The following is a 27,440-nucleotide window of genomic DNA, read 5'->3' on the forward strand; positions in this document are numbered from 1 at the left end:
GTCGGCATTGACAATATGGCAAAGGTTAGATGTAAGCAGCACCCATGACCTGTTTATCAACTTTTAAGAGGTTTATGAAAAATATCACATTGATCATTTTAGGAATAAGAGCAATATTATATTACTCTTAACAACACTGACGCACTTCAAACCGACTTTAAGTGTCTTTAAAAGTGCTCAGAGTGAGAGTGTCATTCTGTCTCATTCAGCCGGCAGGACAAAATATGAGAAAGTCATGCCACTCACCTCGCTGCTGGTTATGATGATTTTTTGCAGCGTTAGTGTCTTTAATGATTGAAATTGATGAATGAAATTGCAACATTTCTTCAAGCACATTCTATTGTGTTCTGTCAACCCCGTCAAGGCATGTTCTGTTATCAAAAAGACTGCAGTGTTCAATCTGAGTTTCAGTGACAAGACAAGATGAAATGTCCTCAATAAGTGGGCTTTCATTGGTCTCCAGCTCCCTTCTCCCCATTCATATCCTCACAAAGAACCTCATTCACACACATACGGGAAGATTTGGGGATCAGAATACACTGGGATGACTTGGATCAGTTACATTACAAGCTTTTTCACGGCACTCACTCAGTTTAAACTCTAATGTCATTTTTCTTCAGGACTGACACTTGTTGATAAATCAAAATTTTATATGATTTAACGCTTTGATTAGTGGATGCTTTGATTTAACACAAATATATGATCCTGTTATTCCTCATCCTGCTAATGTGTTCCTTTGGACACGGGTTGCATTTGTTCATCTTAAATGAAGTTATCTTGAATAAGAGTGTGCTTTTATTTTGAAATATTGATATTTGATTTGCAATGATCATATGATAGTGTGATTGACCAGAGTGGCAAACATATTTTTACAGGGTGGTGGTCTTCTAATGTTGAGGAGCCCCCTTAAATATATTACAACTATACAATTAGCAGATTATACATTAAATTGCATAACAAACGTCCAGCAAAATTAGTTGAGTAATTATTGCAACTTTGTACAAATGATGATGCAACAATTTGTACATTTTAGTCTTTCAATGACAAATATCCAAATGTCATTATAGCTATGTTTAGTTATATGTATGTACATGTATATTCAATTAGTTCACAGTATCCCAAACTATAGTTGAGCTTTTTTAATTCACTGATCTGAATTTAATGTTGGTCTTTAGCTTTTTTTTATGTCAAGTACAGATATTTTTCTCTTTATTGTGAAATGTTAGAAGATTTCTAAAAGAGACTTGATGTTCAGGGTTTATCTTGAAAAGTCGTGGTCTTCATTCACTTAACTGTGAATGAACAGGACAGTTAAAGATTTAAGTGCTGAAAGTTCCGTTAGCCACATGCATAGAACCAGACCCAAGACCCGATAGCTAGTTCAGCTAAGCTAATGTCAAGAATCAGAGACACAAAGATTAGTGCACACTATGTCACAATGGAGGACACTGTAGACTTTTAAAGCTTTGGTGTTTAATCTTATTAGCCTGTTTCATTATCCTGTTAATTTGTTTGTTTCATTTTGTTGATTTGTTGCTTACTTTTCTGTGTTAGCTGTTAGCCTTTCATTATTGTTTCTACTTCAAGGACAACCCTTGGGTTATTATTATTATAATTATTAATAATAATTATTATGTTCGTTTCATCATAAGCACAGCTTCAACTTAGACTTCACAAAGAAATTGAAAACCTTTAAGTTCATTCATTAATTCATATAATGCAAACATTGTACCAAAAGTACCAAATGGATCTCGTGCAGACTGGAGATGTTATTCAACCGCTAAGCATCATCATGCTATCCACTTTTACTCCTGTGAAAAATTGCTCAATGAATAGGCACTTCAGACAGCTATTTAGCAAAAGAAATGCATCTTGCATGGTTGATCTGTGATGCTTGATCAACAAAATGGCAACATTGATCCCGGAGGTGGCTTTCAGCCTCATGAAGGTCCCATGCTCTGCTGGCCTGTGAGCCCGTCTTGTTCTTGCTGTAATCGCCTGTGAAAAAACAAGTTAGCGATGCTCTCGTCAGAGCCATAACACGCCAGCAAACAGTAAAAAATACCCGACCATAAGAAATTAGCTATGTTTCCAGTGGCGTCTTTAACTTTTGGAAATCTTTGACTTTATTTTTGTATTTGTCACTGGGCAGAGTGTCTGATTTGTATCTCTTCTCTTCAGTAATGCTATCCATTAAATTGCTGAATTACTAAATTTAGACAGCTTGGAACATACTTTCTGTTCACCTACTGTCTCCGTTATTGGTCAGAACCTCAGTGTTCAGATTGATCTAGTGCTGTCTTCTGTAGTTATTTGCTGGGGGCCTTCAGGGCCTGATGGGATGGATCTGTAATTCCTGACTCACATGGAGCCACTACATGTGAACTCACAGTTTAAACCTAGATGTCAACCACACATCAGGCTTGGTTTGGAAAACTGCTGTGGAACTCTGAAACCCCAACCCCATGCAACCCGACTGTTTGTACACCGTGCCTCTGTATCTAATGCCCACTCATAGTTTTAAATTACTGGGATTTGGCTTTTGTGGCCAAAACAGTCAGTGCCTACGCGCCCCTCCCCCAACACTAACACAACTGGAACAAGTATGTTAAAATTGTATGGAAATAATTCCCGTCATTTGAAATTTGATTATCATTTAAGCTAATGTTTGTGTTTCACTTGTTTAGTGAGACCTTCATGCTTTCTGGTGCAGAGGCAAAAGGATAGTAGCCAATTCAGCTTCATAATGCAGACTGAGTATGGAACATCCTGTCAAGCATGGGGACATGGATAAAAGAAAGAGAAGAGAAGAAAAAGAACAGGAAAGAAAAAGAGGTTGAGGCCCTTTTTTTACAGTGTTCCAACCGGTTTAAACTAAATTAATTCCTTACTCTCGAGGCCTTGACTCAAGGAGGGTCCTTGTGTCACAATCTTTATCTTTATTATTTTTGATTTTTTTTCTCGAAGAACATGCACAGAACCAAATCTTAAAATGCATTTGACACTTTTTTTTTTTTTTTTACATTTTAGGTGTGTTTATTCTTATTGTTTTAATGTTTTTTTTTAAAACAGGCAAACACCGTGTTCTCTGGAGCAGATAGGCCTGACTTTTGCTGTTGGGTGAACTGGGGCATTGTGGGGCATCAGACGAGCACTTCATGGCTTGGTCACTAAGATCAATTAAGTGAAACCAATTGACACACTGCGTGGTAAATGGGGGCTGCTACTTTCATGTGGCTCACACAGACTCTTTTCTTTTTGGCATTTGTGAAGGCGCGTCTGATGTAACTGATTAATACAAAAACAAGCAACCAGCCTATCACATGATGTGGAGGCTGCAGCAGTGCATGTCAGCGGAGGACGTGGGGACAGAAGAAACACGGCGGTCGGCACAAACTTATTGAGGCCAAATGTTTCAGCTTCTGTTCCGTACCCAATGCCCCGTTAAGTCAACTGAAAGGTGATTATTAATATTCTAGAGGCCTACACATTATCCAGCCTTTAAATATAATTAGAGGAACTTCAGTAACAATTATATAATTTCTTCAATTTATTTTTCAGGCAATCATCTGGCAACCCCTTCAGGGATCTTGTTTCCCATATCTACATATAATTTCTTTGTAAATAAGTCTATTAAATTTGTGAAACATTAAGATAATGAATGGCCCAACCTGTTGAAGAACATCACACTCGTGTTAAGGGACACAAGCAATGAGGCCTATTCACTTTAAAATGATTAACCATATCAGACTTCATAAAAAAGGATTTGGACTCAAGCTCATAGAAAACCCTAATTGCCATAGCAGCCATAATATGTCTCTCTGTGTTCAGAAGATTTAAATTACACATCCAAACTCAAGCAGTCTTACATGGTCCATCTCCTCTCAGACATGACGTATGTATGCTCGTACTATATAATTCAAGTTTTTGTTCTTTTCTTTTCTTGTTAATTCACTTAAATAAAGGTGGGATTTATGTATTTTCCTCTTCTGTTGAGTTCTTTATTTCTCTCATTTAGTTTGACGTATGTTTGTGATTATCTTGTGTATTGGCTGCTACGAGTGTTTGTAAAATGTAACAATTAATATATTTTATACACTGCTCATAATTTGGTAAAATGGTACAAATAAAATGCTCTTAAAACTCCATCCACAAAATGGTAAATGGACTGTACTTGTATCTTTTTTCCTCTTCCGACCACTTCATTTACATTACATTTCATTTAGCTGACACTTTTATCCAAAGCAATAAGTGCATCATGACAAGAATCAAGAAAGTACAATTTCTTCAAGACCACACAAAGCTCTTCAATACTTGTCATCATTCACATTCTCATACACTGAATGCAAGGTTCCACCTGGCCATCAGGATGCTGACTCATCACTCATACCCAGCAGAAACAGCCTGCAGGAGCACTTTGGGGTTAAGTGTCGTGTCTAAGGACACATTGACATCGACTAGCCCACTGAAGGTCATAAGAAGTTTATTTTGTGTGTTTTTGTTTGTGTGTTTTATTCAGTCAATCATTTATAATACAATACATTTTTAAACTATACTATATAATATACGACAAAAGAGACAGAAAAGGTATAGATGGAAGCAAAAAATGCTTATATATTCCTATCCTACATTGTTATCAATTAAATCTTTTTTTTTAAAAGAAAGGAAAATAGACACACACACACCCACACACACCCACACACACACACACACACACACACACACACACACACACACACACACACACATACACATCATACACATACATACATCTTCCATATAGAAACATTTCATTAACACCTGTAACTCTCAAAGTGAAGCGTTGCACTGTAAAAAATGTTTTGTGAAAGAAACATTAGTATTTCAGTAAATGACCAATTTTGGTAAAGTACTGTCTCATAAAAATTACAGTAGTTTTCCATATTTAAAATACAATTTGTACCTGTATATATATATACACATACACATACATGCAGGTACAAATATTCTATACATTAGTGATATAAAAATGTTGTATATTTAACCTATATTTAATAAAATAATATATTAATTCAACTATAAAATAATGTATTTACTTTAAAAATAAATGCCATTGATGTTGTAATATGAGTTTTTACTCAAAAATACTGTACATTCATACGTCTTTAACGTTAAATATGTGTGTGGACCAAAAACTATTTAAAACACACAACACAGATAATCAGTTCGCTAATAACAATAGTTTAATGAACACTTAAAGTTTGAAAATGAAATGTAATGGTAAAACGATAACGTGTGTTGTTTGAATAGGTACAAATGGGCAGCTTTTTAAAAAAAAAACAGAACACATTTATTTAATGTTCTCCACATTTATTTGATTCTTTTGACCAAAGACTCTTGCAACATTCTTGCATGTAAAACTTAAAAAAGGCAAATGTAAAGTTGAACTCCAAAGAAATAGAGGGCAACATGTCCCCTCTCTCTGGGTTCAAACAATCTACAGTAATTTTACAGACATTGAAAATCTAACTAACAGCAGGACAGGAACACATGAAATTCAACCCTGAAATCCATCCTTCCATTATCAGCCGCTTATCGGGGTCGGGTCACGGTGGCATCAGGCCCAACAGGTCGACCCAAGCTTCCCTCTCACCCACAATACTTTCCAGCTCATTCTTGGGGATCCTGAGGCGTTCCCAGGCCAGCTGGGAGATATAATCCCTCCAGTGTGTCCCGGGTCTTCCCGCGACCCTGAGATGTTTATCAAATTAAATTAAAAGTGGCAGAAATGAGCAAACAACCCAAACCTCAATCTCGTTTTCTGCGGCGAGGAGAGCACTCAGCAATAGACAACACGGCCTCAGTCACTCCAACCAGCCAGAAGTGGCTTATGAAGGTATAATTTTCAAGTAATTCTTTATCTGTTATGATGGATAAAATTGAGTTCTGCTTTCTTATCTTTGACAAGAACTCCAATGTTGCTCCTTGGTCTGCTGGGTAAGAGACTTTCAGACAGTCGAACATCAACACAACAGCTTCACTGAAGACTGGGATGTGGCTAATCTCAATGGTCTGGTCCACAGATAACATGTCTTCTGCTGCCAGAGGCCTTTCTATACACATATACACAAGAGAGGGGATCAAGGGATTTCTAAAGTGAGATTTTCAATACAGCATGCATAGAGCCTATATGTGCATCATTTGTGTGGAGCTCTTGATCATGTAAAGTTAGCCTACATATTAAGCTTTCAGCTTACCCCTCGATAACTCACACATCTTCTCTGTTGAGAGAAGGAAAAGCCAGAGAGAAATAATGTCAGCTAAATAGGTAAAACAGGTCAGGATAAATGGATAATTTTAAAAAAAAATTGGGCGGCTGTAGCTCATGTGGAGAATGGTCGTCCGGAAACCACAAGGTCGCCGGTTCGAACCATGGTCTCCACATAGTTTGCGTGTCCTTGAGCAAGACCCTGAACCCCCAGTTGCTCCCTTGGTGCCTCACGGCAGCATACTGCTCGTTAATTACTAAGGATGGGTTAAATGCAGAGAATAATTTCCCCAAGGGGATTATTAAAGGATTTTTTTTCTAACATCACCTCACCCTTCTTAAGTTTACATTAGCTTTGTTAACGAGCTAACTCGCCACCCGACAAGAGAGACTTGGCTTAATAACTTAATAAAATGTGACAGGTCATACAGATTTAGCAGCGTTATCTTTGCCAAGCCGGAGTAATGTCAAAGCCAAAGTGATAAAGAGTTAACAAGCTTCTAAGCTTGAGTTTGGTCTACCTGTCTTGGAGTTGCACGTGGTTAACCTGCGAAAAATAATGAATGTTCGCCATTATTGACATCACTCGACTTATTTATTTATTATTGTATTGCCCCCTTTTTTAAATTTTTGTTTTGCTCCCATTTATTAATTTTAAATGCATTTCATAGCCATATGTATTTCTTCAATATTTATATTAATTAATTTATGTAATTTAATATGTATTTTTATTTGCAATGTTTCAGTCCTGATTGATACAGAATTTTCATTTAAGGCCAAACACTGTAATATACTATTAGTTATAGTATAGTTATAGATATAGTTATAGTATTATATTTGGAGAATGTTGCAGACAACAAGTTTATAAAACTGCAAATACTGAATATAAATTGCAATACTTTCATCAGTTTCTTAGAAAGTTCCAAATGTAGAGATATTTTAACGTCCCTTATTAAGCATTTATTAACTTGTTCTTTAAACACAACTCATTCCCTGATGTCTGAAAAGGTGCCAATGTCACACCTATTTTTAAATATGGAGACCACCTTGAAGCCAGAAAATACTGCAGTACTGTCAAAGATTGTTGAGAGACCCCCTCTCTTCTGGAAGCCTTAGTGAGGTCAGTTCAAGTAGTCATATGAATCCCACATGAATTCTAATGAGTTCTTGTACTATTTTATATATTTTTCCAGAATTTATTTATAAAATAAATTTACATTTTAAATAAAACATACTTATATAACATATTTTGATTATAACTATGAACATCCAGCATGATATGAGCAAGATTTCCCCAAAATGCCTTCTCGAGTCACCCCCGGGTTTTTCCAGATGTATGCTTCAAGGCCTAAACAACAACCTACAGAGTTGTAAAGATAGCAATTAAATTAAGTTAATCAACGTTGTGCTTCCGAAGGTACTTTAGGAAACGTCAATTGACTTATTATCTTCTTTTCTTGTCCGATAATGGACAAGACGCAGCAGGGTTAAAAAGGTTTCTTAACTTTCATCAAGAGCACTGGATGGATATCTTTATAGTTATCAGATGTTAAAGTTGCTGATGCTCTGCCCAGTGACATGAAGTGTACGATGGGTGTTCCTCAAGGTTCAGCTTTGGGTCCCCTTTATATTAGTGATCTCCTCAAACAGTGTATTGATATAGGACTGTAGATGTATGCAGATGACACTGTTGTAGACATACATGCAAAAACAGCTAAGTTAGTAGCTAAGTTGTGTTGGAAAGGATCACACACTTGCTTGATCAATCATTTCTGGGTCTCACTGTCAACAAGACGAAAGGTTGAATATTCTGTAAAACCATGTCACAATCTTCTACTGCAAATATTTGGTAAAAGGATTTTTAAAAACTTTAAAAAAAACTTGAATACATTCGTTATAATAGATATTTACATACAGTAAAGCATTTTACCTATTCTTAGCAATTTAAGATCATCTGGGGGTGTAGTGTCTTGCTCATGGACTCTTCAAAATGCAGACTAAGGAGAGAACAGGGATCAAACTACCTTATGGTTGCGTGACGACCCATGAGCTACAGCTGATGTCAAATAACTTAGCATGATAATGGATCCAAAATTTGAACTTAAAAAACATGTAAACAAGATGGTTAAAATCCTTAAAGTAAATTGTAAACATATTAGAAACTCTCTCTCTCTTTGAATACAACATGTAATATGCTATGATACTTTCCCAATATTCTTTCCCATATAGCTTTCCCATAAACTTTAAAAACTTAGGACAAAAAGCTATTTTCAATATTGTAGGATACTAATTTAATGAGCTTTGAGAACTTTAGATTATTTACACATAACATTTTGAAAGGTTTGGCATCTCTTCTATATATAACTCTGTGTGCACTCACTTTACAGGATTGTTTTGACCTGCAAGGGACTGAAGAGGCAAATTATTATGTTGTATGAGGATTCTGAGCCTACACCTTGATTTTAGAGATAATTCAAAAGTCAGTCCATTTTAAACTTTCAAAGTGCACCGGGTTGGCTATACATAATTCGATAGCACTGCATTAGTGAATTGCATTCATAAAAGGCATTTTGTTTGCCTCCAGCTGTAGATAATATAATAAAAGACAAACACAACACAGTAGCACTGCCTCCTTCTCACAGGGGCTGATCAATAGCCTGCAGCTGTTTATTGGATTGGATTGCATTATATTTGACAGGTGACACGTGTATTTTGTGCGTCCCATTATCGGGCAGTTTCTGTGTGCGTGTGTGTGTGTGTGTGTGTGTCCGTGCGTGTGTGTGTGTGTGTGTGTGTGTGTGTGTGTGTGTGTGTGTGTGTGTGTGTGTGTGTGTGTATGTGTGTGTGTGCGTGTGTGCGTGTGTGCGTGTGTGTGTGTGTGTCTAGTGTGGCGTGGTGTGGTGTGCAGGCAGTATGTGCGCGTCTTGATCCCGTCGTTCCCATTGGCTGCTGAAACTTGTTGGAGCTTTTCTCTCTGGAAAAAGAGAAAGCTCCAAGAACCTATCGGCGCTCGCGACCCGTCCCCCCTCTCGAGCCCGCCTGGTTCACACTTTTCCGGGGGACCGTCAAAGTAGTCCAGCCTTCACACCGGTTAAATAAACTCATGTCAGAGACAGAGCACTTGTGTATTGTGAGCACGTTGCCAGTGTAAGGCTCCCTGCCGCTCCACACACAGCGCTGCACTTTGCCGCCGAATCTCCTCAACCTGCTCCCCGAGCCCTGCGAGCCTGATTGCTCTCATACTGCCCGGCCTATTTAATCTCATTATTCTCCTCCGCCGCACACTGGCTCCGTCACACCTTGCCACCCTTAAAACACGCGTGACCAACAAGTCTACACTTGAACTGGACATCTAAAACGTGTCCGTCTTTTTTGCTTTTATTTTCCTTTTTGTATTTTTTTTTTTTTTTTAATGGTACAATGTCGTCTTTGCCAGGAACGGTACCGCGGATGATGCGCCCGGCTCCCGGACAGAACTACCCTCGCACTGGATTCCCTCTGGAAGGTAGGCCTCTGCGGAGCATTTGGACCCGGTATCTCAGCAGCCTGGTTGGCCTTTGGACTCGTAGAGGAGATGTTGCTCATAATTTAGAAGCTCAAATTGAAAATGTAAATATAGGCTGAACATTAACTACTTGAACTTGACGGTAGAATACAGTAGCCTCCCTAACTTTTTTCCCCCCACACATTAAATATGTATTTGTATTTTACACAAATTATAATACCAAGTTATAACAGAATGCAGTGACAATTTTGTCAACACATTTATGCAATCGTCTAAATCCTAAATTAAAATAAATACAACGCCAAGTGCCCTGCGCCTGAAAATCAATTCAATAATATAGAAAAGCTTCGGATTACATCAATATTTTGAAAGCGTGATGGTGAATAATGAAGACGGATAGAAGGGGCTCTTCACCTCCTCTTCAGCGTCAGATGTAACTGTGAAGAGCCATCCATTAATGCATCTGTTAACACAATTGCTCATGTGTGTCTATTAAGACGTTAGTAGAATAACTGATATCTAGTAAGCCCACATGAATATGATTAGACCTACATTTCATTCCAATCAGGCCACACAGCATTTAAATAGGACTATTTTATTCTAAGTGTCTCATGAATAGACGTTAAAGCTCCATGCTGAGTTTGACCATGTGTCGCCCACAGTGTCCACTCCTCTGGGACAGGGACGGGTCAACCAGCTTGGCGGGGTCTTCATCAACGGCCGGCCGCTGCCCAACCACATCCGACACAAGATCGTGGAGATGGCCCACCATGGGATCCGGCCCTGCGTCATCTCCAGACAGCTGCGGGTCTCTCACGGCTGCGTCTCTAAAATCCTGTGCCGCTACCAGGAGACCGGGTCCATCCGGCCCGGAGCGATAGGAGGCAGCAAGCCCAGGGTGAGAAGAGCAATACAAATCATAATACTGATTGGTATTGGTATTATTATTGTTAAATTATTCATGCCACATTATATCAGAATTGTGATTAGTCTAGCCTATATTTATTTGTTTTATTTTGAGCCATAATTCTGCTCGAGTAGCTTATTCTTGTACATTAACTGCCTTTTATATTTTCTACTTGTTTACGGCCCGAAACATTTCCCCCGCCTGTAGCCGATTACTTATCACAGCGTGTTGTTTGTCCCGGTCCCGCTGCTCACCTGCAGCAGGTAGCCACACCGGACGTGGAGAAGCGGATCGAGGAGTACAAGCGGGACAACCCCGGTATGTTCAGCTGGGAGATCCGGGATAAGCTGCTGAAGGACGGAGTGTGTGACAGAAGCACAGTCCCTTCAGGTGAGGCCTCCTCTGGTAAGCCGCATTTAATTAAACCTTTTCATTCAAATAAAAAGTCAAACTGTGTTAAAATGGAGGCCAAAGCTTGTCATTATTCTAATTGTTATTATTATTATTTTATATTTATTATATTCATATTAATAATAATATGATTATTCTTTTCGCCGTCTGAAGTTGCCTCTGTGTTCGCAGTGAGTTCGATCAGCCGTGTACTTCGAGCTCGATTTGGAAAGAAGGACGATGAGGACGAGTGTGATAAGAAGGATGAAGACGGAGAGAGGAAAACCAAACACAGCATCGACGGCATCCTCGGCGACAAAGGTAGGCCCGAGCGCGCGCGCGGCCGGCCGCATGGCAGCGAGAGCCCGCGTGAAGCTGCAGGTTGGACTGCTGTCTACGCCTCGAGTTGTCTACAAATTGGGCCTAAATGAGCGCTTTGTCGCGTGGGGTTGTCCTCCTTTAAGCGGCTCTCCCTGCAGACCAGGAGGCTTCATTATTTATGAGGAGCGCGCAGCGGGTCGGGCTCCCGTGGCGCAGCCTAAACGCTCCCTGAAAGCCGTGCTGACAGATGACCGATGTGCCAGTCAATATCAATTACAGGCGGTCCGACCGGGACTCCCTCTAGCAGGAGCCATGACAGGAACCCCCTCTAGTAGGAGCCATGACAGGAACCCCCTCTAACAGGAGCCATGACCGGGACCCACCCTCGCAGGGGCCGGGCCGCGACCTCACAACAGCCCGTGTGTGTGTGCGCGCGTCAGGTTCATCCGAAAACAACGTTTGATTTGCGGCAGCAAATCAAACGTTTAGTAATATGAAAAAAGAAAAACGAATGCGATAAACACACAGTATACACGTATTCTCAGTGTATACTATTGAATGCCACCTGCAGAACAAAAGATCCACTTAATTTCACTTCAAACTCACTCATCTTAAACGTTTAGCAGAAAAGATTTTTATTAGAAGTTCACAGAAAAAATAATTTGAGCAAAAATATCAAATGTAATCAATAATAAGCCCTTCTATTGCTATTGTATACCAACAATGATATAGATTTAATTAATTAATGCATACCAGATTTCAATTCTAAAATTGAGACACATATTTAGTACTTAGCAGGTTCATATATTATGAAACAAATACCCTTTTTTAAATGTTTATTACGTTTTACACAGTAAACAGAACTTTATTTATTTATTTATTTTTTACGATTATTTGTCCTTGGCTGTTTGATTGGTGTGTTTTACCAGGATTAGTTCTCTGGTAATTAGACTTTAGGCCTGTAGCTCCCAGTGTTTCCTGACCACTGGTTTCACTGGTGACATTTATTTTTTCAAAAGCCATCAACGGTCCTCCTTTTCATGTTCTTCAAAAGATGAGCTTGTGTCTTTCTGTCATTCGGGCCTGGCATTTAATAATTTGAAGACTTAGCCTATTACAGCTGGTAATGAAACCGGTGTCTGGTGAATAGGCGTCTATGTTGCAGAGGGGTGTAATAGCTTGAAGGCATAGTAAGAAATATATTTATCCCCTATCAGACCTCACTCTCACAGTTCCAGGCACATGCATCGTGTTGAAAGGCTTTAAAGCAGATTAAATTGAGCCTTTTATTTCTTTTCACTTTCATCTTTCAGCAGCTCACTTCGTGGTGTGGTGCCCGCGGCGCAAATTCATGAGATTTTAAGGTCTCCTCTCGTGTTGTTTAGATTGCATTTTTAAATATTCATTTCATTTGCTTTTATAGGATTGTTTTGGTGGCATGTTGGCAGAATCTGAGGGAGAGTCAGAGTGTATTTTAGCAGCAGGTATTGGGAGAAGGTATGACTGAACACATGGATAAGGAGGCCTTGCATACATTTTTCATCTGATAAGCTACTGTTTTTTCACGCGATATACAGCAGGAAGTCACTACATGCACTGCAGAAGCGTTTAAACCAGTCACACACTGTTTTACAAACACACACACAAAACAATGCTTTAAGATAATTATTCAATTCAATCTTTATATTGAATCAATGTATAATTAGTGAATACAGTTATTTTCCAATCTTCCATTATTACTTTCTTCCATATTAGGACATGACTCCACATACATGCATATTGTACACGTAAACTATATCATCATATCTTTGCAACAAGATGTTGTGTGACAAAATACGTCATAATTTAGGTTCCGTTGTGATAGATGTTTGAAAAAAAGCTGCAGAATAATAATCATATTCAATAGATTGCCACAGCGTAAATTTCCTGAATACACTGTACAATGTTACACACTGTTTGTTAATATAGTTCATACATTTGATTCATGACGGAAGGTTTACCGGGTACCACCTCTGTGCTACAGTTAGACAGCTCTGCTTTAGACAAACCATAACAATCTGTGATGATTAACATCATTAACAATGACTGATGCACACTCTTTTCATCTGCAGTTGAAGGCAGCATGTATGTGCTGTTTTCCAAAGATATGCATAACCTGTACGGGGGAAAAAATTACAGTGTCAATTTTGGAGTCCAGAATAAGCCTGGTTGAAAGAAAAAAAGGTTGACAGTGAGGATGGAGAGAGCACTTCAAAGAAATCCAGTGAAAGTGACGAGAGGCAGCTTTAAAGAGAGCACAGGCTGTGGGAAGTTCTATTGCAGCTATTAATAACACTTTTCCCCGGGCATCCACACTTACTCCACTCCATCTGCACTTTCTCCCAGCGATTTTGCCGGGTTGAAATTGAGGGAGACCCAAATGTTGGCTGGAGATAACACAATCATCATAGCCGCGGTCCTGGGCTGTGCATCAGTGTATTAAACTGGGATTAACCTCCCCTTTCTCCCCCGCTGCCTCGCACCAAAAATTCACATTTTTAAGAGACATATTGAAAAAAAACAAGGGAGCTGGAAGCCAATGTGCAACATAGAGGAATGGTATCAGCAGCAACAACAATGCTGATTCTCATCATCATCACGATAATCATTGTGTTGAAACCAATGCACTCATCTCCTGTAATAACCCATTGATTATTGAAATGATTTATCAAGTAAAAATGAAGAGAATTTAGCATTGAATTGAATAGATCAAGAATAATATATCATATGTTTCATACCAGAGCAATAACAAATTCATTTGCTAACAGCATGAAGTAAATTAGGTGTTTTTTTTAATAAAATACTTCAATATTATGTTGCTTTATTTCATAAAAACAAATGATTGTGTTCGGCTAGAGTAAACAACATGGAAAGAAAACAATAAAGGTACTTTATTACCTTGATGCAAAAATATAACATCGCTAGATAATCTAATCATTGATTTGCAACATTTCTCATAACTATTAAAGGGGCAGATACGTTGGTATAAGTGAAGTAGAAAAATCAGTAACAATAGACAAGTTCATGTCAATTCTGTGTAATCATATTGTTATCTTCATTATGTCCTTACAACTCTTAATTCTTCAGGAAGACAAAATCTTCTCATTCAACTGGGGAAGCATTTGCACTAATAAGTCATCAGACGGACTCGTGGCACATCAGCATCTTTTGGTTGTCTTGGTGGAGCATGAGTGTAGATTCAGAGGTTTAGGGTTTAGTGAATGGGATTGTTTCCCTTTGGTGGGGCTTTGGTGAAATGACTGTGAAATTGGACTCCCCAAGGAATATTGTGTTATGTTATTAATATAACAGCAGTGACATATAGCATGGATTCCATAATATACTATGTTGTCATTGCAGTATGGCAGCCGTGAGCGTGATGAACTGGGTTCAGCAGCTGACCTGAGGCAGACCTGAGACGTTTCTAGCAGAGCAAAGTGAACTGCTGAGAGGCTTTGCTTCTCTGCTGCTTTTGCTTATCAGAAACGTCTGCGGTGCCACAATGACTTCTTCATATTAGCTGGTGCCAGCGCTGCTTTCAGACCTGTCTGTCTATTAATTAAAGCCCATTTACCGCTTGAGACAGAACCGGTCTCGGCCTCTGTGCCCCTCTCTCCCTTTCTGTTCGTCGGCACAGATTGTCTTCTGAGAATATTGGAATGAAATCATTTTGTCCACTCGGTCGGCACTTTAAACAAACAAAGAGTTCATATGTTTACACGCTTAAAATGTGTGTGGTGGTCATGTCGCTTCAGCCATACTGCAAACTACTACTACCTCTCTGGTATTTAATAGAATGCAGCATGAATGCTTCCAGTTGCAATTTATTAATTTTTTGAATATTTCATCACTTTAGGCCAAACATCAAGATCTCCCTCTCCTTATTTAAAATGAAGAGGTAAATGGTTGGAAATAGAGGCTGGCAGGGAAGGCAGCTGATCCCCATGGGGATCTGGGTCACAGTTTCAGCACAGAGGAAGTAATACAAGACGTACACACAAGTGAAAAATATGAGAATACAAGAACGAAAGAGTAGCGACCCTCATTTGAGGTAGAATGTTAATAATAATAATACTAATTTGCTAATCTTCTGTATGTGTTACATACAGAAGATTAGCATCAACAAATAAATAATGACTAAATATTTAAGGTTGTCATTATTGAGTCAATGAATGTAGAAAAGATTATAGTTATGAAGGTTAAAGGTTTCAGCTTTTTAATGTGCAAAATTAACTTTCACATGAGCAACCCATTCCACATATTTATCACATTTCACATTTGAAAAATTGACTTTTTAAAAAATATTTCACATGAAATGTAAAAGTAATAAGTGTCCCACTTGTTTTTTTGGTATATTGCATGTGAAATATTGTACGTGATTTTATATGCAATATACAGAAAATAGACATAGTTAAATAGACATATTTATGTATAATGATGTTTTCCAATGTCAAGATGTATCATGATTTAGCAAAAGAATGCAAAATTGTCAAATAATCACGTTAATGTTCTGTAGACAACATGAAGCTGAACTATACTATGCAGTAAAACAAAAACTCTATTGGTCTATTTTTTTACTGCTTGTTTTGGATCAATATTGAATCAATAAACAGAAATAAGTTAAACACAATTACATGCTTAGATCATATATAATATAATTATGCTGAAAGCGTATTAATGATGTAACTGAATTGATGCTCATTTCTATAGCACGGGACTTCCAGAAATGTCACATCTATAATAATAATAATGTTATTTTTATTAAAAATATTTTTTTTACTTAATATTAATCATTTATAATGTAATAATAATAATGTATGAAATGTATAAACCTAACAAATACAGAAACATTCATACATTTTTTAAAAGACATCAAAAAGAAAAAGCCCAGTTTTCATAATCAACTATGAAATAAACACATCGAGCATTTTGCTCAGATTTGATTATTCCTGCTAATAAACAGACAAACTAATTAATTTGACATATCACACTGATGAGTCTTTGTCACTATTTGTCAATTTAGGTCAATCAGTTTAGTAGTTTGGATAAATGAATCTAATGAAATAAGAGTAGTTTTAAAGTGTTACATGTAGTTCGAGCCTAATGCAGCTAATTGTACTCAGCAACCATTAGCATTTTTGTGTGGGCTGACCTACTTGTTGAATTTCCATTATTTCTAGTAGCACTTGGACTTCTCAGTGATGTCTTGGAGAAAACCAATATATCTAAAGGGGAGCTGTTGAACTGGGAGGGGGCTTTGAATAGGAGAATAGTAGCCCACTTCTTTGCCATGGAGTGTTCAGTAGCCAGCCCTTAATCCTCCTTTCATTTTGCCGACAAATGCCAAGAATCTTGTCTGGTGACCCAATGGGAAGCTGATCAGCCAACAAAAGAGGAGTGCTGCACAAAGAGCAAACAGGCAAAACAGGGTTGAGGGCAGTCAGAGGCCTCGAGCATCCCATTAACAGCCCATTTGCAAAGGATACACACAAGACAATGACAAACAGAGAAATCACAAAACAGCACAAACAATATGGCATCAACAAATTAATACAACTTCAACCCTTTGGTTGGTCTTTAACCGAGCCCTGGATGATTGTTCTTTGAACCCCACAGAGCTCATGTTGCTGCTGTGCAGCTCTTGGTGTTCAATGTGTGTCACGCATGCTGTTATTCTACAGTCAAGGTACATCAACATAGAGACGTTCACAACAATTATCCACATCATTTAGTGGGTTACTGGGGATACCAACGTTTCCAATTTGAGGACATGTTTATATAATTTATGAATATTTAAATTTGATGAAATGGAGCAGCCATAATTGTGTTTTTTTTGTGTTGATTTTACTCATTTTCTATTTGTAAAAATCCAAGGAAAGTTTTCAGATGAAGCGACTCAAGGGTTTAAGAGGTTAACATGATATGTTGTGCTTGATTGGTTTGTTATCTGCCAGCCTGTCAGGATTTGGCAGGAGACATCTGCTTTAGTCCAACTCATCTGGTCCAGCTGAACATGGCCAGAGAGAGCGCGACAGAAACACCATTCAGAGGGTTCTTGCTCTCACTGCAGGCTTTCAGAGATACATAAGCACATTGCATTTATTTCAGATTTATTCCTTCATTTAGCACAAGAAACATATATAGTTAATGTCTAGATTACAAGTTAATTTGCCCCATCATGTCTTTTTTTATAATAGGTCAACACAATGTAGCCTTTGATTTGTTTTAAATAGAAAAGATAAAAATGATGAATTCAAAATATGTGAATAATTCTACCCCCATAGGGGAAAAAATTCAGAGTACATGACCTCCGTGTCTTGAAGTCATGGACTCGATAAACATATTTAACATTAAGCAGGAAAATAAAAAATGTACTTACAAACTGGATTTTGTATTTTTTTTTAATTATGTCATTAGTTTTCCACTTATTTTAAGAAAATTGTCCGAATATATCGATAAAGACAGAGTGAAAATGTGTAAAACTAGTATTCATATTGTCAGTGAATGTATAGATCCTATATTGTGGAAATGGTTGGATTTTAGCGAGTGGCTAAATGCATCTCTAAAATCCTGTTTGAAATTTCCATACAGAGGGCTGTGTGCTTGGATCTATTAAATGGCTTATTCATGGTTTCTCCATCAATCCATGGAGGAAATCACATTCACAGAATGCAACCATCCAGTGTAATTGGTTAGAAAATGACCTTAAATATACAGAGATTACTGAGGCATAAAGGCCCAGCAATTTTGGGTGGTAGAGTAAATGTTCACGCTACTGAAAGGTATGAAAGTGGATTAATGGCCATTTCTCCGTCACTGCATTAAAATGATTTGAGCCACATGATGGGAACTGAGCATTGTTCACAAGTATCCTTGTGGAAATAGATCAGAGTACAGTGTGTACAGTAGCTATCGGGTGAGCTGATCTTTCAGAATGCTCTGCTTTTTGGCTCTCGTCACATTTTATGACAATTATGCATTGTATTGTTTTTTATTTTATGTAATTGTCTGGAGTCATGATAATGCATGTTTAGTTAGACCTCCTCAGTACTGAATTGATTATAAATAGTTTAAACAAAGCTTTGATTGAAACATGCAGTGTGTGAGGAGCAGCTTCAGTGCTGCTTGTTATAGAGTCTTCAAGGTGTGGAGTACAGTATTCCTACTTTGATGATGATGATGATGATGATGATGATGATGATGATGATGATGGAGATCACGGTCTAGCATGTACTGCAAAATCTAAAATAGCAGTTCAGTTGAGTCAGTGTTTGTTGACTGTGAAAGCCTCTTGGATGGGGGCTCTGTAACCCAGGGTGACACCACATTCATTGAGTTATTCTTTTCATTTGTCACCCATCTGTATATCAGTTTAGTAATAATAACAATAACAACACCAATAATAATAATAATCACACTGAAGTGTAGTGGAGCATTTAATGTAATAAACACAGGTAAAAATGCAGATAATAAAAATGAATTTTCATTTTTTAAAAAGAGGTTGTAATAAAGTCTTTTAATGCAAATATAACTGCTGATTGTGTATATATAAGTTGTCAGGCAGGTTGTGGAGGGGTTCTCAGACATGTAATTAAAGTATGTAGTTTCTACACTTCAAAAAGACATCACCAAGGTCCAATAAAAATATATCACTCAAAAACAGCATCTGAATGTAAAAACAGCCTCTCGCGCTGACTTAGCTCTCTCACTACATTACATCCTGAAATAAAAACTAGAATACTCTTTTCTCTTTAAACCATATGTTTTTGGATAAATAATTCTTGTCGTTAAGAATGTGATATAGAACTGGGAGGTCAAATGGGAATAATTATTTTGTCTGCTTGGATTTTGGTTATTACACTATATGGCAACTTCAGTTTGTGTTTCCCTGCACTTAAAACTATACAATTACATAACTTGTAATGAAGTGTTAGTGTAAAGGAGATAAACCAAAAGAAAAAACATGAAATAAAAACAAGGATATGACAGATAACATTATAGGTAACTCCATATTTTAAATTACCAGTCACGGTTATACAACATACAGATAGACTATAAATGGTTGCTATATAAAATAGAACATATTCACCTTTCCTCTCAGTGAAACATTTTTTTATCACATATTTCAGCACAGAGGTCTGAAGGACCTTTCTGTTTCTAATTCGATAAATAATTTTTCATGCTGACACGTAAAATCATAATGCCACAGAATGTATCATAATATATTGGTTATTCGACAGCTTTTTGATAACGACCTGCTAAACAAACACTGCTTGGTCTGGTTCGAGTCGCTTCTGTAAAACCTCGGAAGGACATATATTATATACATTAGATCATTTTTTAGTCCAATAATTAACAACCATGGCCAGTTCCAAAACATGTGTGCTAATGACGCTGGTCTTCATCGTCTTTTTGCACAAGTATATATGTCAGGAATTTTAGAATTTGTTAAAGGACTGGAAAAACACATTGTACCCATGCTGGAACAGTGGCTCTTTGGGAAAGAATGGAAATAATATGTTGTTTTTGTTTATTTTTACAAACCTCTGAACTTGTAGATATCTGAAAAACATCTGTGTGTGGTTTATTATTGGAGTTGATGGAATGAAGAAAAAAATGTGTTGAATGTTGAGTCTGTTAAGCAGGTTTGCGCTTCTGTCTCCATATCTAGAAGACACTTTTGATTCAATGAGAGACTATTGGAGTCGTATACTAGGTTAGGGGGGAAATCATTGCTAGTAAAGCAATTGTACTTGTGTATGGGGAAGCAAAATTATATGGAACTAATCATACAAGACCAAAAATCAAGACAAAAATTAAGTATTCCCATACCTCTAGACTAGAGTCTTTGTCCAAAAAATGTCTGTTTTTTTTTGTTCCAAATGAATTTAAATAATGCTGATTTTTTATTTCTGAGATTTTTTTATTTCTGAGAAAGTACTTATTGATGAGGATAAGAATATGGGTGATATGCCAACATCTTCTATCACAATATAGGTCATTTCATATCTCAAGAACGATACATATCACAATATAGCATGTTTTCTGGTAGTTCAATCATTAAATTATATTATATATAGAATAACTATTTTTGTATACTCCTGTGAGAAATATATAAAAGATTATTGAAAAATACTTTTTTTCTGTATTGTTTTTTATTTTACTTAAAACCCAATATAAAAATCCATATATACTCCTTTTTTAATTGCCTTGGACTGAGTGGTAATGTAATGTGTGATTTAGATCCAAGGTATTTCAATTGATTTAAAATTGCAAATGGTAAAAAAATAATTATTTGTACACTTTCATGCTTAAATATAGTGGTTATGAATAATATTCCTTTAGAGAGGTTAAGCCTATATGCTGAACAAAGAAGTAGCGAAGGGGCCATGTTATGCCCCTAACATGATCTGTAGATATTATTGTTATTATACAGCTCACATCAAACTCCAGCTAAATTCAAATTTGGGAACACTACTACATAACATTAACAAACTAGTTTTCAGTGAATGCATTTCTTTAATGCTCGGTCTAAATAAGGAATTGTACTGTCAAACAATTTAGAATATATAAAGGGTCAACTCTCACAAAAGGGTCAAGTCACACTGTTTCCATTTCTTTTAAAATTGTATTTCTGGTTGTAATAGGTAATTTCAAGCAATGATGCAAATCAGTGTGAAAGACAATTTCATGGGTGTGACAGATTTACAGTTTTTCTTTGCATTAATGTGATAAACTATCTTTATTTATCAGGTTTTTAAGACAGGGGATTTGTGCACACCAGACAGACCTGTCTTGTCATAATATTCATACAGTGTATGTTATTTTCCAGAAAACTATACCACAGAAATTACAATAGTGCAAATGGACTCTTCTAGTTCAGAGATGTAATCTGAGGCTTCACAGTCCACAGTATTTCCAGCTTTGAGCAGATCCTCCATTCTTGGGCCCTGTTCCTTGTACCCTTCACTGATATAGCTGGATAATTTCCAGGATAAGATAAGGTAGATCAGGCTTTTCGGTTTCATGAAGCCAGTTTAGATCAATCACCATAGCAACACATCGAAACCCCGTAACCTGCTCCAGGGCAGGTTTACTGAAAGTTCACTGAATAAGTTGACTACTCCCAGCAGATAAAAAGCAGCTCCCTTCCTCATTGATGAAGGAGCGATATTAATTATATTAGTTTTATAAGGAAAGACTCATTTATTTACGAGACTTTCTGGAGCCGTACATTGAACACCGGCGCTGTCGAGAGCTGTTCGTCTCACATAATGATTGATTTGGGTGATGAGGCACTTAAAATTAGCCAATCCATTTCCCCAACACTGACAAATTTGCTTGTCTGATATTTTGCACTGCTTATGTGACTCGTGTTATGCGGCATTAACCTGCATTCACTACACTTTGAATGTAAACACGTGATTAGATTTTCCATGATTATGGACTTAAATTCATCATATGTAGTCATGATCATCTTCTGCTCGTCAGCGGAGAAAAGAGAAACTGTTTATCTGATCTTATGTTCAATTTTAGAAAGAGAACATCATAAATTTGGCGTTCGACTTTTCTCCCTTCTGAAGAGGAGCGAGCACGAGCAAATTATCCTGTGAACTGACGTCTGGTTAGAATGAACGAGACCGTTTGAGGGCGGATCCACCTTCGTGGAACCGCCATATACTACCGTCAGTCATCTTGGTAGGTTAAGCTTGATAATAGGACATTTGATCGACTTTCCAACATAGTCTTGATTTAATTCATTCCCTCTCAGACAATGACGGTTCATTCAGAGATCCCTGTTACAAACTGCATGTTGTTCTAATATCCTTGGTACAGTTAAGTAAAGTGAAGACAAACCAAACCAAAACAATCTATATTGCAGTTGTGTCTCTCTGATCAAATCTATTTACAAGGATTATTGCTTAGTACAAAATAGTTTGCAAGATGTTATCACTGAAATGCAGCTGTGTGGCAATAAACTTCACAATCATGTACAAAATGTTCTGTTTGAAACATTAAAAAAAATATAGTTTTAATTGGTAATGTATTGATATTACCAAATAAAACAATCTTTTGTAAATTACTGCTTTGAAACAACATGACAAATAATGCATTGATTTTCAACAAATTTACACCTCCAAATTAATTTAATTTATCAAAACTGATTAATGTGGATAACTCCAAAATGTTTGGGGGGGTATGTCGGTTATTTTGATATGACCAAGCATACTGGTTATTATATTAATGATTTGTTTCTGGGGGAAAGGTGTTACTGCCCTGAGGGAGGTTGATGTGATCATACAGCCTGATTTTATTAGGAATCAACAATAACATTTGAAAACTGAATATATCATGACTTGGTATGAAGAATTGACCCTATGAAGATTTGCCCCTTTTCACAAAGGCTGGCCTTAAAGTCAGCATTGTTTAACATTTTTAGTCCTGTTCAGGTTGCCAGAGACATTGAGCATGTTGACACAAAACAACCAGTATTCTGCATTCAAGCGTGGTCTTCTGATACACAAACATTTGCTAACAAGAAAAAAAGGAGAAAAAAAAATGGAGTAGGAGGCCCGGCGCTATTTCGTGCCTGCATTTGCCATTGAAAGAGTTGATGAACTCCTCCAAGTTTATTAAAGAAAAGGAAACAATATGAACCAAAGGCTTGTGGCAAGCAGTCTGACAGTTTATAAAGTGGCGGCTATTGTGGCCTGAAGGCAGATGCATGAATACCTCTGAATAGACTCCCTCAAAGTGACACGATTGAGCTAGACAACAGCAAAACGCTGAAAGGAAAGCTTCCCCTCTATGCTGCCAAGCTGATCGGCATTTCTAGCGCTCCTGCTTTGAATGAATGTACATCTGCAGTGGGAGGGTTTGCTGTGGGCCACTCACTACTCATTTTTTATGCTGTTTGGGTAGAAGTATAACCTTGTGCCTCATATAGTCGCTAGCAGCCGGTGTCTTTCTGACTGAGAAATTAGCGAACAGAAAAGACAAGTAAAGACAACATACTTTGACTGAAGGTCTGTCGTTATTGTGCATCTTACACTAGGCTCAGTTTTCTGAACTGAGTGGAGCATAATGTTCCCTAACATTGAAATGGTTTGAATTTATTTGATGAAAAAAGAATCTTAAGGAATGAAATGATGAATTAATGTTAAAACAGATGAAGTCTTGAAAAGGCTAATTGACATGAATTGTGAAAATGTGCAGTCGAAAAAAAACATTTAAAACTGTTTCAGTGTCATATAACATGTTGAGTCTTTGGAGCTTTTGAAATGTGTGTGTCTTGAAAGCTACTAAAGAAAATCCAGCCATACCTGAAGAGGAAGCACTGTAATTAGCTGAATGAGGTGTCAGCGCTCACTGTGAGTCAGGTTTTCCTTTAAAGGCCGAGTGTGTACGATTTAGTGGCATCAAGTGGTGTGTTGCAGATTGCAACCAACAACATACTACTCTGCTCACGCCTCCCTCTTTAAGCCTACGGTGGCCTTCAGGTCTGAGAAGTGCTCGTCAGAATTTTAGTACAACTCAAAGCGAGTCAATACTATGCTTTTCTACATCACTAAATAATTTCGTTTGAAAAGATATCTAGAACAAGGATTATAATGTATTTTTGTATTATATCTAAATATTCTTCTGTTTCTTGAGTAGTGTCTGTTATGTTTACAACAACAGAGTCACTGTATAAAGTCAATATTATCTTACTGAAAACAAATGTAAAATGTTGATAACCTCAATAAAGTTTCTGAGTTAAAGCTTATAAAGAATAAGGAACACAGACATCTGTAGCATATGTTTGCTGCATTCTGGTAATAACCCAAACTACAAAATTAAAAAATCCTTCAAAAAGCACCCGTAATGTTGGGATTTATCAATGGTCTGCTCATTTAGCACCACGGTCTGTTTATTATCAGAATTTGGAACGCACCTTCAGACAATGTAAGACACGAAAAGCTGGAGCCAGTGTCCGCTCTGGGCTGCTGTAGAAACATGGCGATGCAATATGGCGGACTCTATGATTCTTAGTTTAATGTGATTATACACTGATGAGGAATATTCTATCCCATTGCTGCCAATGAATCCCCCCACATGTTACAACTGGTCTTTAATGATGGATATTTATTTACTTGCTTGCGTGAACGACAGAACCTTGTTGGCATCGAAGGTTAAAATATCTCCAACGCTTTCCCCAATCTGCCACCCTGACTTTAAGTTGCTGTAACCAGTGGAGGAGGGGCTTGGACCATTCACAATCTATCGGGTGCATAGTATCTATGGTTGATGGGGAGGAGAACAGCCCTCTGTTATTGTCCTTAGTCCTTGCCACATGCCTCAGGAGGCTGACTGTTGTGCTCATCTGTGTTCCTGGAAGCTGCAGTGGTGCAGCGCTTCAGTGCATCACATAGCGTATTACGCACCTTATTTTTTTACCTTGACCTTAGCCACTCTTCAAAATGACCTTGGCCAGGCTGTTTTGCTGCCCTACCGCCACCTCAATTCAATTTCAATGTTGTACTGTCCCAAATCCCAAATTATCCTCAGAGGGCTTTACAATCTGTACACATACGACATCCCTGTCCCAGGACCTCACATCAGACCAGGTAACTAATAATCATAATAGGAGTAGCACAATAGATAGAACCACTACCCATGTAAACCGGTGAGGAGAAAAAACACAAAGACTCTGGGGAGGAAGCAGAGTTAGTAATATGCATTGGCGGGACATGAATTCATCCAGCGCTAAGTGGGAGCTGGTTCCACAGGAGAGAGTGTTTCTAGCTGATGGTGATGCATTGCTCTCATTCTACTTTTGAAAACATAAAGAACCAAAAGTAACCCGGCATTCTGGAAGCGCAGTGTTCTAGTGGGGTAATTTAATACTTTGAGCTTGTTTTTAAGGTTAAGATAGAGAGGTATCTAACCAATTAGGGTTTGTAGGTGAGGGGAAGGATTATATATTCTAGTCTCAATTTTACAGGGAGCCAGTGCAGAGGAGCTAATACAGGAGTAATATGATCTCTTTTCTTAGTTCTTGTCAGAACACGTGCTGCAGCATTCTGGATCAACTGGAGCGTCTTAAGAGACTTATTAGAGCACTCTGATAATAAGGAATTGCAATAATCCTGCATAGAAGTAACACATGCATGGACTAGTTTTCCTGCATCCTTATGAAACTGGATGTGCCGGATTTTAAAAAATATTACGGAGGTGAAAAATGGTACTCCTTAAAATGTGTTTTATCTGGTAGTTACAGGATATATGTTGATGGCTCAGAGATTCTTGCTTTGGGGCTGGAGGCCAGGGCAATGCATTGAGAATAACAATATATCTGACAATTTGGAGCCAAGTAGAATAACTTCAACATCAGGAGGTTGCCGGTCAGCCAGGTTTCGATCTCCTTAAGACATGCTTAAAGTATATCTAACCTGCTTGGTTTCATCTGGCTTGATAGATAGATATATTTGGGCATCATCTGCATTACAATAAACATGCATAGAGTGTTTCATAATAACATTGCCTGAAGGAAAGTGAATAAAATTAGGAATAAAACAAGCACAGAACCTTGTGGAACTCCATGACTAGCATTGGTGTGTATTGAAGATTCATCGTTTACATAAACGAAATAAGATTTATATTATAAATATGACTTAACCCAGTTTAATATGTTTCCTTTAATGCCAATTAAGTGTTTCAGTCTCTGCAAGTAATATTCAGTGGTGTTGAATGGAGCGCTAATATCTAACAGAGCAATTACAGAGAAAATGCAACAGAGGGTCATTTGTAAATTTCACCAATGCTGTCTAATGCAAATAAATTGAATTGTCTGTGTGCACTTTAAATCCTAAATGAAAATCCTAAGAGCAACTATTGTTATGTAAAGGGTGACACAACTGTTTTCTCAAGTTTTTATAGAGAGGAAGGGAAGGTTAGATTTCAGTCTATATGGCTAATATCTCAGGATCAAGAGTAGACTTTTTTAAGATTAAGTAAATTTGATCTAACTTTTGCTTCTTGTCAGATATCAAAATCATATGCAAAAAGACATTGAACAGAGCAAATTTAGTGATCTCCCTGCAAAAAATAGCTGACAGGGAACATTTATGAAATCTTCTGCATGGGATCAACAGGTCCAAGGATTCAGTGTGTTGGGCGGTTGTTGACCTCAGATTCCAGCAAGATGATGTTCTGGGTTTTCCCATATTTGTTGTATTTTAGTTGCAACCTTTGCAAGCTGTCACATTCGTTAAAAATGATTAGCTCGATAGACTTAATCTCAAAATGTGTGTGTGAACTACAATAGTTATGCTTGCATTCAAGCCTAATTACTAGTTAACGTTCCGGCCGGAAAACCCTTAAAAAAAACCTCTACACGTTAATCCACCATCAAGTCCGAAAGACTCATTCCTAAATACAAGATTAAATACTAATTATGTTCCGAAAATTAAAATACACTGTCCTCATAACCATAAGATGTATTTTGCATCAGCACTATGAGGAACACAATCAAGAGCAAATCTTTTCTGTGTAGGTAACATGAAACTCAGTTGTTTTGGACTATTGAAGTGCTAACTTTACTTAAATGCCTTGCAAGTTAATTTATAGTACAATACATTCCAAATGACTGTTACTGAACCTGCAGATATTTGTGGCTGAGATTAGGAGCAAATCCCAATTTGAAAGATCTATTTTCGTATTGCCAACAAATCCCATGTAAAGACAAACCTGCAATGTATATACATAATACCAAGAATTGTGTGTGTATCAAAGCCTACATGTTCTTCCTCTGGGCCATAGAGGTCCATTGTTGTCCACTATAACAACACATCAAGAGCCCACTGGTGCACTTGTGTGATGACGTGTTCCTTTATCACCATGAACACACACTGTAGATTATTTTGACTCAGTCCCACATACACCGTCCTGCTGCCACATGAACATGAGAGACACAAATGTAGATTCTTCTTTAAATTGTTCCCAACATATGCAAATTCTTGTTTAAGAACCGTTTTCTAAAAACTAGAGTG

At 37.5% G+C, this 27,440-nt stretch overlaps 1 protein-coding gene across 2 annotated transcripts in view; it reads left to right on the forward strand.

Moving 5' to 3' along the window:
• The first annotated feature begins 9,667 nt into the window (after positions 1–9,667).
• LOC137800116 (paired box protein Pax-7-like) overlaps positions 9,668–27,440 on the forward strand; it is a 58,714-nt gene continuing 40,941 nt past the window's right edge. Inside the window, exons 1-4 of one of the 2 annotated variants that reach the window (XM_068597144.1) lie at positions 9,668–9,752; positions 10,415–10,650; positions 10,920–11,064; positions 11,242–11,370. In XM_068597144.1, the coding sequence (XP_068453245.1) occupies positions 9,668–9,752; positions 10,415–10,650; positions 10,920–11,064; positions 11,242–11,370 (595 nt within the window). The remainder of the gene's footprint in view (positions 9,753–10,414; positions 10,651–10,919; positions 11,065–11,241; positions 11,371–27,440) is intronic. The other variant, XM_068597145.1, reaches the window with a different exon arrangement.

This window comes from Clinocottus analis, unplaced genomic scaffold (genome assembly GCF_023055335.1).
Source record: "Clinocottus analis isolate CAN_PGR_092001 unplaced genomic scaffold, fCliAna1.0.p SCAF_4, whole genome shotgun sequence".
In the NCBI taxonomy this organism is placed as follows: Eukaryota; Metazoa; Chordata; class Actinopteri; order Perciformes; family Cottidae; genus Clinocottus; species Clinocottus analis.